The sequence below is a fragment of the Rhinatrema bivittatum genome, chromosome 1 (assembly GCF_901001135.1).
Source record: "Rhinatrema bivittatum chromosome 1, aRhiBiv1.1, whole genome shotgun sequence".
NCBI lineage: Eukaryota > Metazoa > Chordata > Amphibia > Gymnophiona > Rhinatrematidae > Rhinatrema > Rhinatrema bivittatum.
Window position 1 is genome coordinate 740651940 of NC_042615.1, and position 17469 is coordinate 740669408.

At 43.3% G+C, this 17469-nt stretch overlaps 1 protein-coding gene across 1 annotated transcript in view; it reads right to left on the minus strand.

Annotated features, from left to right (window-relative positions):
* Positions 1–17469, minus strand: part of GHR (growth hormone receptor) — a 531792-nt gene that overhangs the window by 38179 nt on the left and 476144 nt on the right. The window contains 2 exon segments of the mRNA XM_029578049.1: positions 1902–2067; positions 8145–8323. Of these exon segments, the coding sequence (XP_029433909.1) occupies positions 1902–2067; positions 8145–8323 (345 nt within the window).

Below are 17469 nucleotides of genomic sequence, written 5' to 3' on the forward strand. Positions count from 1 at the left end.
TCAAACGCTTTGCCCCAGAGGATGACAGGAAGATCGAGGATTTTTGCTCCATGCATCTGAGCAACTTCAAAATCAGCTTCTGATCCTTTCATGCTAGACTGGAGCATCAGTCTACTCTATGAGTACCTTCCAATCATTCTCATTGCCAAGACTGTACAGAAGATCCGTTAGGACAAGGCAAGTGTAATCTTCGTAACAGGAGCTTGGCCATAGCAAGTGTGTATCCCTATCTCACTAGTCTATCCGTTCAAGCTCTGATTCTTTTGAGGATATCTCCAACTCTTATCATTCAGGATTATGGCAGGCTCTGTCATCTGAACCTGCCATCGTTGGCTTCTACAGCTAGAATGTTGAACACACAGTAGTCTCCTGCATATTACTTCCAAAGAAAGTGGAAGACCTGCTGATTTCAGCTAGAAAATCTTCATTGAAGAATCCTACAGTTTTAAGTGAAAGAGCGTTTTGTTAGGGTGCAGGACCAGCCAAATGGATCCTTTCTACTGTAGCCCAAGGGACTTGCTTCAATACTTGTTCTTCCTCTAATCCTCAGGCCTTGGCCCCTCATTAGCTAAAGCTCATCTTAGAACCATTACGGTGTATAACCAGCAGGTTGAAGGGGCTACGATTTCTCTACCTCATTAGTGTCAATGTTCATTAAATTTTGTGAATCAACTACTCACACAAACACAAAAGGAAGAGCTGTAAACCCCACATCAAACAATAAACCAAACAGCTCAAAAAACCTTTCTTCTGATTTGATTTAAGACAGCTCCTCAAATAATTAAACCTCTACAGCCGGAAACACTGCGGGGAAACACTATCATCATGGGAAACCGTGTCTTATAAAGTCCAATATTTTTGTGAAATTTTTCAATTGCAGTTAAAATCTGGAAAACCTTATCTTTGTTGCTTTATCTTAACAATAAGCACACTAAACTTGTTCTTGTTACTTAGCTTTTCTGTAGGCTACGTCTCTTATACTACTTGTGTCCTTTGATCCCAATAGATTAAAAAGGCAATTGCCAAATGAACTCTGTCTAATTGGCTAGCAGACTATCATGTACTATTATGTACTGGATGGCTTACAGATTCTGACAGGACTCATTAAGCGAGAGCCATGGCGACTTCAGGGGCTCAATTCAGGGCCGCTTCTATTAAAGACAAATGTAAACTGCTACTTGATTGTCAGTTCTTCACTGTAACATCCTACTGTCTGGATATTATGTCTTGAAGAAACAGTAACTTTGATCAAGTAGTTTTGCACAGCTATTCACTCAGTAGTGTGCTCTCCACTGGTGGGGTCCCGATTGTCTGTTTCAGTAGCTGCTTCATACTGAAACCCTCAGCATGGGGTTATGGCCTCTTCATTTCTGCTTGTCGCCAGAGAAAGTCAACTTGCTTACCTGTAAACAGAATACTCTGTAGACAGCAGGATGAATTAGTCATTCTTAATACCTCTCTGGAGAGTTGACTGCTTTGCTAGAGCTTATGCTCTGGAAGAGATGGAGGTGCTCACAAGGTAGTGTACGCACATGGTAATTCCCATGCATGCTCAGTAAGACTTTTACTGAGCTCTAAAAATTGAATCTGTGTCAGCACAATCAGATGACATCACTCACGCATTATGGCTGATTCATCCTGCTGTCTACAAAGTACCCTATTTACATTTAAGCAAACTTGCTTTAGAATTTCTCGATATTTTTTCATTGTTTTACTAATAAAAAAACCCCCCTCTTCAGTAAATATAGTACCTATATATCCAAAATGAATGATCTTGTATATTATCTTAAGGACCACAGCCATACTCTAGGGACTGAAAAACAAGCCAGCGCTATTATAACAAAATGTATGTCTTAATAAAAGTTCAGTGCAGAGTGCATAAAATAATACTTCTTGCTCACCTTCATCACATAGTACTGTAGAAAGCTGAGATAAGGACACATAAAGTATTTCACTGAACTCCCCAAAATTTTCAGCAGAATGCTGTCTGCATCGTACTCTTACTTCATAATCTCTTCCTACTTTCAGTGAGTATACTGGAACTGTTGTTGTAAGCACTAGATCCATCTGGAAATACACAACAGTTTACAACTTCTTACATGTAAGTATAAAATATCAAGCTCTACTTACAAATAACAACAAAGTTTTAAACTGGAAAAAAAAAACCCTGAAAAACTGAAAAAAGATTTACCTGTCATGTTAGCTTTTACTAGAAACAAAGGCCAAATAACAAGTCACAGGCGACACCCTTTTAAGGGATTAACTTAATAAATTTGAAAGTAGCTTTTGAAAGCGATGAGGCTAATATTCATATAGTACCGTACCGTTGTGATCCTGGGCATTAGGGCACAGAGGAGGGCCACAGATCACGCAAGGCCCCATGACCTCTTAGGATTCTTGCACGTGGGAAAAGATGTCCTTTTCAAGGACTTTAGAGGTCAATCTTAAAAGCATTACTTGCAGAAAAATGACCACATGCATGCATATGTGGGCCATAAGTAGGCAACACAGATTTTATAAAGCCGCAAATTAAGCGCACATGTACCCTTGCATGTGTGAAAAATAAAGGCAGAAAAGCAGTGAGGCCTGGGTATTCTGGGGCAGGTCCAACACTTATGAAGTTCACATATGCTAGATATCCATGTAACTTTACTGCTGCTCCTGATGGGGACCATAGAGATATAAATACCTATCTAGTGTGAGGCCATTAAGGGTAGTCTTTTTCTCTCCAACTCTCTCTCTCTCTCCCTCTCTCTCCCTCCTCACAGTGGCCCTGATAGTAAACATGGTCCCCCCACGGTGGTATGTAGGAAAAACCACAATTCTGGCACTTATTTCAAAGTGCAAAAAAGTTATCACAATTTGCAGTAACTTAGCGTCTCACATAGGTATTAGCACAAATTGCGATAAACTGTCTATTACCATAAAACACACCCCTTTTTCTATCATATGCGATATTTACTGCATTTTGATAAATCCAGGCCTTATTTTGATACTATGCATATATATGTTTGACTTTGACAATTTGATGCAGCATGTGATTCCTTGTATTTTTTATAAGGTTATACATTTATAAATTTGTAATTTTGTCATTATAAATGAATTCTTTTATTTTATTGTGCACCATATACTTTCTTTTTTGAAAGCTGGTTTCGTTTGTTTTCTCTCTGATATTATGGTTGGTTTCTTCATAATTTGTGACCTTTTGGTGCCATTTATTTTAATTGGCTATTTAAGAGTTACATGGAATGTTTGCGATATACATTCTGTTAGATTGCACAGGCGTCTCTTATGTCTTGTATTTATTATTTTTCTGTTCTTTTGGTGCCTACACCAAAATATGTTCCAATTTATTGTTGTCGGTTTGGGACTTCTTTGTCTTTTGATTTATGTTATTTATTTATTTATTTATTTTATTTGTATTTTTCTATACCGGCATTCACGGAGTTCGTATCATGTCGGTTTACATAAAACAAGGGGTGAGAAATACATTATAACGTAAATAACTAATAACATAAGAGTATACATTAAAAGTAAAACAAGTGCATGGAAGAAAAAGTTACAATAAAACGGGGTTCATTCTAACTGGGATTAGAGTTAGAGGAAAGATAAAAAGTTTAACAAGAAGTAAAACATTGTAATGATTGGTAGATAGTGACTGTTTCAGTTTAATAGAAAATGTTCAGTAATGCTGCATTTGATGGTAGTGAATCTTTAAGGGTCCGGAAATGCTTTCATGAACAGCCATGTTTTCAGTCTTTTCCTGAAGGTTGGAAGACATGGTTCCTGTCTTAGTTCTAGGGGGATGGAGTTCCACAGTGGGGGACCTGCTGTGGAGAAGGCCCGATCTCTCAATGTTATATGTTGGGTGGTATTGTTGTGTGGTACCTGTAGATATTCTCTATATGCTTCTCTGATGGGTCTGTTGGAGGAGTGTTTTTTAAGAGCTATTTGTAGATGGAGTGGAGCCAGTCCATGGATATTCTTGTAGATTGTGGTGAGGGATTTATGAATTATTCTGTAGTGGATTGGTAACCAGTGTAGGTCTTTAAGGACTGGTGTAATGTGATCTCTTCTTCTTTTGTTTGTTAGAATTCTTGCTGCGGTGTTCTGTATCATTTGGAGCGGTTTAGTATGTGATGATGGGAGGCCTAGTAGGATCGAGTTGCAGTAATCAATTTTCGCAAATATTATTGCTTGGAGCACTGTTCTATAATCATGGAAGTGAAATAGGGGTTTTATTCTTTTTAATACGTGCAGTTGTGGAAGCAGTCTTTGGTTGTTTGGTTGATAAACGATTTCAAATTTAGACGGTTGTCTATGGAGACTCCTAAATCTCTTACTTTTGAGGTTTGCAAGTTGGCTGGCGGGTTTGTAGTGATTTTGCAATTATCTGGAGAGATTAGAATGAATTCACTTTTTGATTGGTTTAGGATTAGATTTAAGCTGGATAAGAGCTCGTTAATTTCTTGAAAGCAATTTTCCCAAAGTTCTAGCGCTTTAGTGATGGATTCTTTGATGGGGATCACAATCTGGACGTCGTCGGCAAATATGAAGTGTTTTAGGTTCAATTTGTTTAGCAGTTGGCAAAGCGGGAGAAGGTGATGATGGGTATCTGGAGGATTCTTTGTTGTGGATTTTAACTTTGAAACCTCTGTTTTCTAGGAATGTTTTGAACCATGTTAGTGCTGATCCTGCAATACCGATGTTCGCTAGTTGATTTAGTAATATGGCATGGTTCACAGTATCGAACGCTGCCGATAGATCCAATAAGATCAGTAGGAAGGCCTGTCCTTTATCGAGGCCCAAAATAATGTAGTCAGTCAGTGAGATGAGAAGGGATTCGGTGCTTGAGGCTTTTCTAAAACCGAATTGAGTGGGGAAAAGAATTTTGTGTTCTTCTATGTAATCTGCTAGTTGTGTGTTAACTAGTTTCTCCATCACCTTGGCAATGAAAGGCAGATTTGAGATTGGACGGAAGTTGTTAGGATCTTTGGGGTCCAAGTTAGGCTTCTTAAGTAGTGGTTTGATGGATGCTATTTTGAGGTTGTCTGGGTAGAAACCCTGGATGAATGAGCAGTTTATAATGTCTGCTAGGGTATTGGTTATGGTGTCCGGGATTAGCAGTAGTAATTTAGATGGAATCTGGTCTAGTGGATGCGATGAGGGTTTCGTTTTCTTAAGAAGTGTTTGGATCTCTGAGGAAGAGGTGAGTTCAAGAGATTGGAGGGAGATGTCTTTATTATGAAGAATGTAATTGCTGGTTGGTGTGCCGGTATTATGCTTTAATTGTGTTAGTAGGTTCGTGATTTTCTTACTGAAGAAGAGTGCCAGCTCATCAGCTTTTGTTTGAGCTTGGTTAGGTGGTATGTCAGGAGGGTTTGCCTGAGTTAGATTGGAGACAAATGTGAATAGCGCTTTGGAATAGAATATAATGTTATGAATCTTGTGTGCATAGAAGTCCCTTTTTGTTTTTAAAGTGGAGCTCTTGTATGATTGGAGGGCGAGTTTGTATGTAGAAAGTGTGGAGGGGGAAGGGGCTTTACGCCATTTACTTTCTTTTTGACGCAGGTCATTTGAGGTTTTTAAGTTCATTAGTAAACCATGGCTGCCTTTTTGACGCACCTTGTTTGACTTTTTTTGTTATCCACGGACAGTTTGTTTGCCACGGTTTCTGTTATGGAGGACCAGGAATTAACGGCTGCATTAGGTGATGTGAAGTCCATGTGTGAAAGTTCCGTGATTAGATGATTGCTGAGTTCATCAGAGGCGCATACTTTTCTGTAGAGAAATGAGTGTTGAGGGGCGTGATTATTGTTCTTTTGGGTCATTGAGAAGGTGGTGGAGATTAAAGAGTGGTCTGACCAGGGAACTTTTTTGCAAGTGGGATGTACTGAACGTGTTATACCTGAGTTCACAAAGATAAGGTCCAGTGTGTGTGTGGGTAGGTTCATTGATTATTTGTTTGAATCCCATTGCAGACATGGCTGTAAGAATGGTTTCGCAGCTGGTTGAGAGTGAGGGGTTATCAACGTGCAAGTTGAAATCTCCTAGGATTATCGTTGGGAAGTCTGGTTTTAGATAAGATGCTAAGATTTCTAGGAAGGGTGATGGGTCCGTTTCTAGAAGTCCTGGAGGACTTGTAGTGATTTGTAATCACTACAAGTCCTCCAGGATTTGTAGTGAGTCTGATTTGAAGAGACCTGTTTCCAATTTCGAGTCAGATTTGATTGGGTGATGAGTGAATCTAAGATCTTTCTTAGCTGCTAAGAGAATGCCCCCACCCCTTTTTTTCTGTCGTGGGATTGAGAAAAAGTTGTATGTCTGAGTAGGTAGTTGATTAATTAAAGCTATATCTGTAGATTTAAACCACGTTTCTGTTATATCACATGTCTGGGTTTGCATCTAGGAGAAGATCATTTAAAATTAGTGATTTCTTGGATAGTGATTGAGCATTAAATAATATCAATGAGAACAGAGTGAATCCTAGAAGTTGTGTGATTGGAGTAATCATGATGGGGATAAGTGATTTGTAGGTGCGTTGATTGTAGATTATGTTTGATTTTCCTGTGAGTAGCGTTCTATGATGGAGAATCGGTATTGGGAGACCGTGGTACATTGTTTGCATTGTTAGGAGCGAAAGTGGTGTTAGTTGATATTAGCTGAGATGAATGCTGGAGAGGATGAATGCTGGAGAGGCTGGATGAATGCTGTAGAGGCTGGAAGAATGCTGGAGAGGCTGGAAGAATGTAGGATAGGCTGGAAGAATGCTGGAGAGGCTGGATGAATGCTGGAGCGGCTGGATGAGTGCTGGAGAGGCTGGAAGAATGCTGGAGAGGCAGGTATGTGTATGAGACCTGGAGAATGAGATCGCTGGACGAATGCTTGGGTGACGCTGATGTAGCGTGCTTTGGTTGTAGAGGCAGAGTTACGTGGCAGAGTCGTTTAGCGTAGGTGTTTCTGGTTGTGCTCCGGTTCACACGAAGGGGCACACAAAGGGGCAGGCCCCTTTGTCGTGCTCCTTCGGCGCGCGACGCTCGGCGCGCGACGCCTATCAGGGTGGGATTTAAAGCTCTGTAGGGCGTTATCTGGTTGGCCGGCTTCCTTATTTTGGGCGGGTCTTAGCGTGTTTCCCTGATTTGTTTTTGTTTACTTTTTGTTTTTTTTTTAATTTTCGTTGTGTTGTGTTCGTCAGATTGGGCCTCTGCGCGCACGGCTGGCGTTGGGGTCCCCCGGGTGGGGAGGCCGAGCACTGACCTGACCTTCCCCCGGTGGGGCTCCGGCGCCGGTCACGCAGGTCTTCGGTCGCCGCGTGGAGGAGGAGGAAATGGCGCCTGCAGTCTGAATTTAAAGCCCTGCCGGGCTTTATCTGGTTGGCTGGTTTTTTTCTTTTTTGGGCGGGCCTAAGCTCTTTTCCCTTTGTGTTCGCCGGATTGGGCCTCGGCGCGCGCGGCTGGCGTTGGGGTCCCCCGGGTGGGGAGGCCGAGCACTGACCTAACCTTCCCCCGGTGGGGCTCCGGCGCCGGTCGCGCAGGTCTTCGGTCGCCGCGTGGAGAAGAATGTTATTAGATTTGCTCCAAAATGTATATATGCTTTAGTGTTGCTTTTTCTATTTTAATTTGTCCTTTGCTCTTATTTAAATGTTTCAGAAGTTTGTTCCTCCCAATGCAAAACAAGGTCCATGTTGGGGGACATTTAGCACTTGTATCTAAAAGTTTGAAGCATTTCTGTGCTATTATTAAATTTTGTTTTTGTGAACTTATATTTGGACAAGCAGTACTTTTTTGTTCTGCACCTCTTTTTAATTGAATTTGATTTGTTGGTGTGCTCTTTATACCTTTTTGTTTGTGCTTGCTGCTATATTGGTGTCAATGCTTTGATTGTTATGCTGGTTTGTATGAGTATTTTGTGTATGTTTTATTCCACACCACTTAGCATGGAGGTTCTATTCTAGGCAGTATGTAAAAAATTTAAAATGAATAAATAAATGTTATGTTGAAAGCAAACAAGTAGATTGCAAATTAACATGGAATTACTATTCATTTTTAAAGATATTGAAATTCAACCAATTTTAAATTCATTTTCAAAGTGTCATATTTATTTCACACGATGATATGATGCTCATTTTATTCTGCTTATCTTACCTTTATCCATTTTGTTTCGTTTACTTCTTTAAGCTGGAGTTCATACTGAAGAGTAATCCAACCTTTCTGCACATCTGCTGAGGGTGGTGGCTCCCATTTTACTTGAATATCAGCATGAATCCCTGTTAGACTAGTATTTAGTAAAGTCCAGTTGAGACCAACAGGGGGATCTGGTTGCACTATTGAAATATATTAAATATAGTCAATTTATAGTAGGCATTCATTAGCTTGATAAAAAATATACATTTTCTCAAGCAGCAGTATATAATTAAAAAAGTGGGGAATTGTTATAACTCTCTATCATTACTATGTAGAACCATAATTGTTTCTCTGCAAGAACAACACTGAATGCCTTGACTTTGGAATGCATCAGAAAAAATCTTTAGAATTACTGTATATTATTGCTAGGTTTTTCTTGCAAGATTCCTTTTCCTATGCCCACAATGATGTGCTACTTATTAGCACTAAATACCCAAAACAAAATAGTTTAGTACAATCAGAAAAAGCACCTGATATTTTGAACTGCTGCTTTAAGAAACATAAACCCATTTAACAATACAGGACACGGTGATTGGCTTTTCAAATTTATTATGTAATATAAAAATTACTGAAGATGTTCTTCAGCAAATTAAAGCCACATTTGTTAATTTTACCAGTTCAGTGGTAGCTAATTTGATGAACCTTGTTCAAGTTTCTCACAGAATGTAAAACAAAGGTGGACAAACATTTTGGCCACAGGGCCACATTGGTAAGCACTGTGGATATGGTAGGCCATTCTGTTGGGGGATGATCTCCTCGGAGCTCTGGTCAAGGAGCAAGATAGAGGGGAAGGGAAACATGTCACAGACAGTTATTGCCTCTCTGCACAGGAGCTGTGGCATTCAGGAGATCCTCAGATATTTTGATGAAAACTGGGAGCAAGAGAACATTTGTAGTCAGCATGATCATATAGTCGAGCAGCAGTGTTGGAACAGGACAGGGAACAGCTGCAAACTTGCAAGCAGGGAGAGATTTATGTCTGCTGTCGACTGGCACCATTTGGTTTTTCTCCAGTCATCAGATGACAAAGCAGATACTGAAGCAGGCCGCTTGACCCGTGTTGGAGGCCCACAGGACAGTTGGATAGAATCCTCCACTGGGTGGCTACCAGGATACACTCTTCTATCAGTTCGAGTAATCATGTCCTAATGTTGTGCCTCAAGCACATCTATATCTGAGCAGAGGAGCAGTCAGAGCAGGAGCAGGGGCATGCTGGTAGCAAGCAGATGGGAAAGCATTAGCAAATGATCTGCCTGGCCAGACACTGGAAATTCAGCTTGTTAGCTGGACAGAGAGTTCTTGAAGGACTGAGCTTGAGGGCTGGATTTGGCCTATGCGTTGTAGTTTAGAATACAGAGCCACATTCTGCTCATTCCCAAGCTGCTTGCTTCCCAACTTTGGGCATTCTCAGGTAGTCTTTTTACATCTTCGTTGGAGGAGGTTAAAGAGTTGGAAAAAGTCAAGGATTACCAAAATAGTGTAAACCTCTCTGACCGGGTACATAAAATGATGGAATGGGACTTTCCTGTTTTGCAGTGGTTACCCATTCCAAGTTTATTTTGTGGATTCTTCAAATGACCATACAGATGGTGAAGTGGACCTTTTGGTGGCAGCATGTTTTAACACAACTCTGTTTGCACTTGTACTGTAAGGACAGGAAGGACACCCCCTCACTACCCTCCATGGTGTCTTGACTCCCTCCATAGGAATAGGCTGGCATAATGATGAAGGCTGACACAGTGTTATCAAATTCCAAAAACAACTGCAACTTTATTTTCTAAAATTCCCAGCCAACCAAACTATAGGAAGATATTTCACATAGATACTGAACAAGTCAGAAAATCATGGGCTTCCATAACAGTGAATATTATCAATACTGTTGACCAGATGGGTCAACCTATTATCCTCTATGCTGTCTTTTTTTTTCTCTCTCAGCGCAAGGGAGGGTTGTGGTTTTCAGACATACTCATATCAAAACTCTCACATTTCCCATAGCATACTCATACCAAAACAATCACATTTCCCATAGCATTAACATTACTCACACTTCTGTTGGTCTTGGAGCTATTTCACCACTCCCCACCTCCCCATCCTCTTATTTATTTACAATTACTTATGTTCTGCATTTATTACCAAATACTGCTCGATGCGGATTACGTTTCATAAACATTCATCTTACATTTCTTAACATATTAAAACAAAACACCAGCATAATTCACAATACATTATAGAAAAGCCTCCCTAAACAAATGTGTTCAACATTTTCCTGAAACTTTTTTTTTTTTTTGTAATATTTGTTTTTATTGGGCAAACAGGTAATAACATTGCAGCAGTCCAAAAAACAGAGTTACAAATAACCAGCCCGCTTCACCCAAGCCTTTTATCCCAATGGAACAATAGAGATCTAACAATATAAACTCAAAACGCAAACGTTCCCCCCACCCCCCTCCCCCCGGTAGAGAGCCGTTAAGTCTCCAATTTGGAAAGTAAGAGAAAACAGTGTACTGAGGCAAAACAGTCGAACACCACTGACCAAAGCATAAGCATCAGTCTTCCCAGTAGGACCCACCCCCAAAATGTCTCATGTAACAGTTGATGTAGGCCGGTCACCGCTGGTCAGTGGGGCAGAAAGTCGAACTGTCAAAGATAACGTCTCATAGTAGGAAGCCCAAATGTCATGAAAAACTTGCTTCTTCCGCGGGGAGAAGTGTTTGTACATAGAGCCATACTCCATTTGGTACAACTCGGTGAGTTTGGAAGACCATAGACTCAAAGATGGTGGATCCATATCCAACCACTTCAGGAGAATACATTTTTTTGCGATTAGGCAAGCTTTCGCGATAAACAGCAAATTGTCCACATTCAGGCTCTCATCACCAGCATCATTGTTCAGCAGGCATAACGAGCAAGACCAGTGAACCTCCAGCCTGAAGATAGTTGAGAGGGCTCCACGAACAGCTTCCCAGAAGTCTCTAATAGCCGGGCAGTCCCACAGACAATGTATCAAGGTAGCAACAGGAGCAGAGCATTTTAGACATCTTGCAGATAGAATAGACCCCGTATGAAAAGCCCTTGCAGGGGAAACTATAATCCTGTGAAAAATACGTTGTTGTAGTTCCCGGAGAGCCACATTAATAGTAATGGAAAAGATGGAGAGGTAAGAGTTCTTAAGCATGTGTACTTGTAGCTCCTCATGACAATCTCGGGACCATTTGGGGAGAAGCCTCTGGAAAATTCGGTACGGTTGCACCACAAGATAAAACGAGTATAAACATGACAATGTACCTTTACGCATTTGTAAACAAGAAATTAAGTCAGTGTACATTGGACTAGACAATTTTTCCCCATCAGCTCCCAGAGCAGCGGTAACTCCCACTCGAACATAACCATAGAGCAAGAATTGATTGGGCCGAAAGCCCAAATTGGTCTGACATTGATTAAACGAGTAAGGTTGGCCCGTTGGAAGGTCTATAAAAGCTCCAAGGGGCCAATTTGGAGCAAAGGAGAACCGGTGGTGAGAAGGCAACATCAAAAGGGAGGTTAGGGAGGACCCCCGCAAAGGGAACTGAGGGGATACTGTGGGAGACAATCCCATAAGAGTCCGCGTCCTCCTCCACACCTTTCTAACAGTGGTGACCAGTGTAAATTTAATATGCAGATTCTGAAAACTCTGTGACTGAGCATGTAAAATATAACTTGGGTCGTAAGGAATACACATCATGCGTATCAGTTCGGGAGCCGTGTACTCCGAGGTGCCAAAAAGCCAGTCTCCCAAAAATCTAAGGTTAGCTGCTAAAGAGTAGAGGTAAAAATTGGGAAGAGCATAGCCCCCTTGTACCCGGGGAGCCATGAGAGTCTGATAGGAGAGTCGGGCTCTTTTATCTTTCCATAAAAATTTACGTAGTGCAGACTACAATTTATGGCCATCCCGCCCTAGAATAAGGAAAGGCAACATTAAAAGCTTGTATAATAAGAGGGGAGCAATAACCATCTTTACCAGTGCAATCCGGCCTTGCAAAGAAATAGGAAGTGAATGCCAGCCCTTCATTTTATGTAGCATCTTTTTGATAGTGGGGGGTATATTTAGAGCGTACCATCGTTTTGGGTCTGGATGTATATTTATCCCCAAATATTTAATGGTATCATCCGCCCATTTTACGGGAAAACTGTCCCAGGTATTACGTAGGTTCCCCCCAACATCCAAAGCCTCCGTCTTATCTAGGTTTAGTTTAAAGCCAGACAGAGACTGGTAGACCCGAAAAATGTCCAGGGCTGCAGGGAGAGCCTGCCTGGCATTAGAAAGTAGTAATAGAATGTCATCAGCAAATAATAAAGTAAGATAAGAGCTGGTTCCCACTGTGACACCCGTGACAGCAGGTGTAACCTTCAATTTACAAACCAGAGGCTCAACAGTCAAAATAAATAATAACGGGGATAGGGGACACCCCTGCCGCGTGCCCCGTTGCAAGGTAAACTCTTCCGACAGGTCGCCATTGACCAAAATGCGGGCTGTAGGATTCGAATATAGCAACATAATATAATCATAAATTCTCCCCACAAAGCCCATCCTAGTAAGAACTCGTTGAAGAAAAGGCCAAGCGACTCTATCAAAAGCCTTTTCTGCGTCACACGTAACCACTAATGGGTCTGTAACCCTAGAAGCCGAGCAAAGCTCCAAAGCAGTTAAGACTTTATGGATGTTAACCGTAGAGCGCCTGCCAGCCACAAAGCCCACCTGGTCTGGGGAAATCAATAGGGGAAGAAAAGGCTGTATTCCAGTGGCCAGAATTTTCGCATAAATTTTTATGTCTAAATTTGGTAGGGAAATTGGGCGATATGACGAAGGTAATAGGGGATCTCTGCCCGCCTTAGGGAGAACCACAATAGTAGCCGCCCTCAAAGTGCGAGCCATTTCCTGATTATCCACCATTTTCTCATATAGAGACCGCAAGACCGGACTAATCTCTGTCTGCAAAGTTTTATAAAATATCGAGGTCAGCCCATCGGGTCCAGGGGCTTTGTGATTAGGAAGAGTCTGGATTGCTGTAATCACCTCCGCCTCAGTTATGGGAGACTGCAATTTCTGGGTCTGGCCCTCAGTCAAACCAGGCAGGTTGATCCCCCTTAAAAACTCAGCAATTCTCCCCTCACTGACCGGGTCAGCAGAATAAAGGGACTTATAATAGTCCGAAAAAATTTCTGCTATTTCTCGGGAGGTAGATTTAATTTCCCCCTTGTCAGACTTGAGATTCGCTATAAATTTAGAGGCCTCTTGTGCTTTTAATAAACGAGCAAGAAGGCGCCCCGCCTTGTTACCATGTTTAAAAAAATTAAATTGCCTATACCTGAGGTGGCGGGCCGCCCTAGTATGAAGGAGATCATTCAGAGCTGTCTAGGTTTCCCTAAATTGGTCACTCCACATTTTATCCCGGGGCCCTGGTCCCTGGCGTTGAAGTTGCCTAAGACGTTTTTCCAAGTCTATTATCTCGCCATCCAGTTTCTTTTTCTTATAGCTAGAGTAGCTGATAATGTCCCCTCTGAGAACACATTTTGCTGTTTCCCACAGAAGAATCGGCTGGTCTTCATGCTGAGCATTAGATTCCAAAAAGACCCGCCACTTATCCTTTAAAAAAACAGCAAAAGCAGGATCGTTTACTAAAGAGGTGGGGAGACGCCATTGACCCCCTACACCCGGACCCCCAGGTTGAAAAGTGCCAATCACCGGGCAGTGATCAGAGATCACCAAGTTCTCAATAGAGGCCTTAGTAAATTTAGAAAAGAGTGGTTCAGATATAAGTAAGTAGTCAATCCTTGACTGTGATGGGTGCGCTTTGGCCATATGGGTGAACTCTTTGACCCCTGGGTGAAGTACCCGCCAGAGATCCAACAGACCCAAATGTTTGCATAAGTAACTGGGTCCCTTTCGCTCACTAATCTGGTGCCCACCCCTAGGAGGCAGTCTATCAAGCGCCGGGTCTATTGCGAAATTAAAATCTCCCCCGATGATTATGGGGCAGTCCCCAAAACCAGTGATAATGGAGAGCAAAGATGTATAGAAGGTGTGGTCATATACATTGGGAGCATAAATCGATGCTAACAGGATCGGTGACCCCCTCAGCAGCCCCTTCACCAACACATATCGACCTTGTGGGTCTGCCACCACTTGCTGTTTTATGAAGGGGACTGTCTGATGCAGTAGAATGGCTACCCCTCTACTTTTAGAGGTTCCCGAGGCAGAATACACTTGTGCTACCCATTTTTTCTGTAGCTTAAGAGCCTCCTGGGGGGATAGGTGAGTCTCCTGGAGAAATATTATGTGAGCTCGGAGTCTGCCCAGGCGGGCTAATACCTTCTCTCTTTTGATAGGGGTGCCCAGGCCCGCTACATTCCAGGTGGTTACTTCAAGAGACATTAGCATAGACTATCAGGCTACTGGGAAGCGCATGCCTACTCCTATATGTTTGGAACTTGTGGTCAATCAGCCAGCCCTTCTGAGGCTCGATCTGTGCCATACAGTACATATTACAAACCCAAAAGATGGAGATAATCCAATAATACACGTTGAACAATACATCAGCATATAGACTCTCTACCAGTTTTTCACCCTCCCCCCACCCCGTCATTTCCCCAGTAATGAAACTCAGCATAAAGATCCCGATCCTACTGAAACAGACCGGGAAATAGGGAGGAGAGCACGAAGATATATCCATGTGTTCGGCCTCTCCCCGGGGCCCCTCGCTTAAATTTTAAACAGAAAAACTTGCGATCCCCTAGTCATATATCCCCAGGGGCACACATATTAGCAACTGTGTCGCAGTGTATACAGTTGTCACATTTCCAACAGATTATGGCACCACAAACAAAAAAAAAAAAAAAAGTCAAACCATAACCAGAAGAACTCAGCATAAGCATTCATGACCAAGGCACGAAGAGAAAACTTCAGGCGTGCGTTGGTTAGACACCGGTGTAGCATAGCAAGCGTTTTCGTCAGCCAGCAATCACGAGGTAGACATCGATGCCGGACCCGGGAGAGTCTGAACATAAGACTTTGCTTCCCCCGCCGAGTCAAACATTTTTGTCTGTCCTTGGTGCATGATCTTCAATTTAGCTGGGAACATAAGTGCAAACCTGATCTGTCGGTTCACCAGCTCCGAACAAATCTCATTAAAGGCTTTGCGTTGCAGGGTAACTCTCGGCGAAAAGTCCTGAAATATCATTATACGGTGCGTTTCAAATGTGAGATCCCGGGCTTTCCGGAAGTGCTGCAACACAAGCGACCGGTGTGCAAAATGTAGAAAATGGGCGAGGATCACTCGTGGACGGCGAGCAGCCTCTCCCTCAGACCGCTGCCCCACCCGGTGTGCGCGTTCTAGTAGGCCCCCGGAGGGGGACGCCAAGGACGGAACAATACTAAGCAGCCAAGCCTCAAGCAAGCGGGGTAGATCAGCTTCAGAGAGGGTTTCAGGAAACCCCACAAACCTAAGATTGTTCCGACGAGAACGGTTTTCCAGGTCGTCAATTTTTTCTGCGCTTGCCGCCGCTTGCTTGGTCAATTCTTCCACTCGTTTCTCTAAGGCGCCAATATCGTCCTCTGCTAGGCCCACCCGGCCTTCAAGTCGTTCCGCCCGCGCATCAAATTCTGTAAGCGATGCCCTGACATCTGCAATCTGGTCCGACAGCTGATGAAGGCGAATATCAAGCGCCGCCACAACCGCTTGAGAAATTTTCTCTTCCAAAGTGTCGCCTTCTTCCTCTGGTTCCACATGCGCTGCGGCCGCCATCTTAGATGGGGGAATCTTCGGCTTGTCTTTCTCTTTCCGAAGAGTCCTAGCAGCCATATAGCGCTATAATAATAGCCCACGATAGAATCCGGCCAAAGCGAGTAAGCAATAAGACAAGTCCAGCTCGAAAAATCAATGGGGAAGCGAAAGATGTTGAGGGATCGCCAGGGAGACAGCCGGAGCTCGCAAGAGCGCGTCCTAGCAAGCCCACCACATCACGTGATCTCCTCCTGAAACATTTTTTAATCACAGTGCAGGTTTCCCCAGACACTGTGCATCAAAGACATATTGGGCATACTTTGGTGCTCCTCCTCAACACCTCTCTTGGATAATTCCTTAGGAGGAGGAAAACACCACTAATTCACTCTGGCATCTGGCAGTAGATGATCACCTCTGCATTTCACCAACCCAGTAAGCTCCTTGGGGGGAGGAAGAATCCACTCTTTACCCGCTAAGCTGTTTCCCCAAACCTCTGCACATTAAAGGATACCCTGGGGCATTCCCAACTTAGGCCTGGATTCTCTAAGGTCAGAATCCGGCGGTAACGGGGGGCGGTCCTGCGATAGCCGGCAGCGATCGCACCTCTGTGGTGCGATCGCTGCCGGCTTTTGCGCCGAATAACTACACCGCCAGTTTCACCATAAAAGGTGTAGTTATTCGGCGCGAAACTGGCGGTGATAAGGAATCTTACCTTTCACCGCCAGCGATGTGTCCGCAGCGTCGGCCCCGGTACTGCCCTGACTTCGCCACTTCCGGGGCCAACTCCGCCCCGAGCTAGCAATCGCGTGCGATAGCGTTAGAGAATGACCCCCTTAGTGAACTCACTCTACTCCTGCATGTCCCCTTCTTGCTGTATGGTAGGTCCCTTGAAGAGAGAAAAATCCACTCTACAGCCATCATCTCATGCGTCTCCGCTCCAATACCAAACTATATAAGGAATGGACTCTACTTTTTCTTGGCCTTGGGCCTCTCCTCTTCAGGGAAAGAGTCCCTGCACTGTTTCACTCCCCTTGGAGAGTCCCTAATCCCCACCCTATATGGGAAAGAGCAGGGCAGGGCAAAACCCTGCTAAAACTTTCCCCCTTTATACTGCCTGCTTCTCTTTCAACAACCAATAGGAAAAACCCAAACCTTTCAGGAAATATACACACATTTTCGGTAAGCACATATACAGATCAATACTCTAAGGCCGCAGTAGAAACAGTGCGGCAGTGTCAGGCGCACCCTCGTTCCCCGCACGCACAGTTCTCTTCACCTACCACTCGATACTCTCTTCAAATTGCATGCAAATGCATGCCGCGGCTGCGAAGCCTTAGGCAAGCGTTAGGCCCGCGCAACCCATTTTACTGTATAGAGCGCCTATACAGTATCCTGGGTTCGCGGGCCTAACGCTTCACGGCCGCGCTGGTATCTGTTATTTCAAATGTCATTTCAAATGACATTTGAAATGACAGGTACCAGATGTTCCCCGATGCTCAGCAAACTTTCCCCCAGCCCCCGCTTAC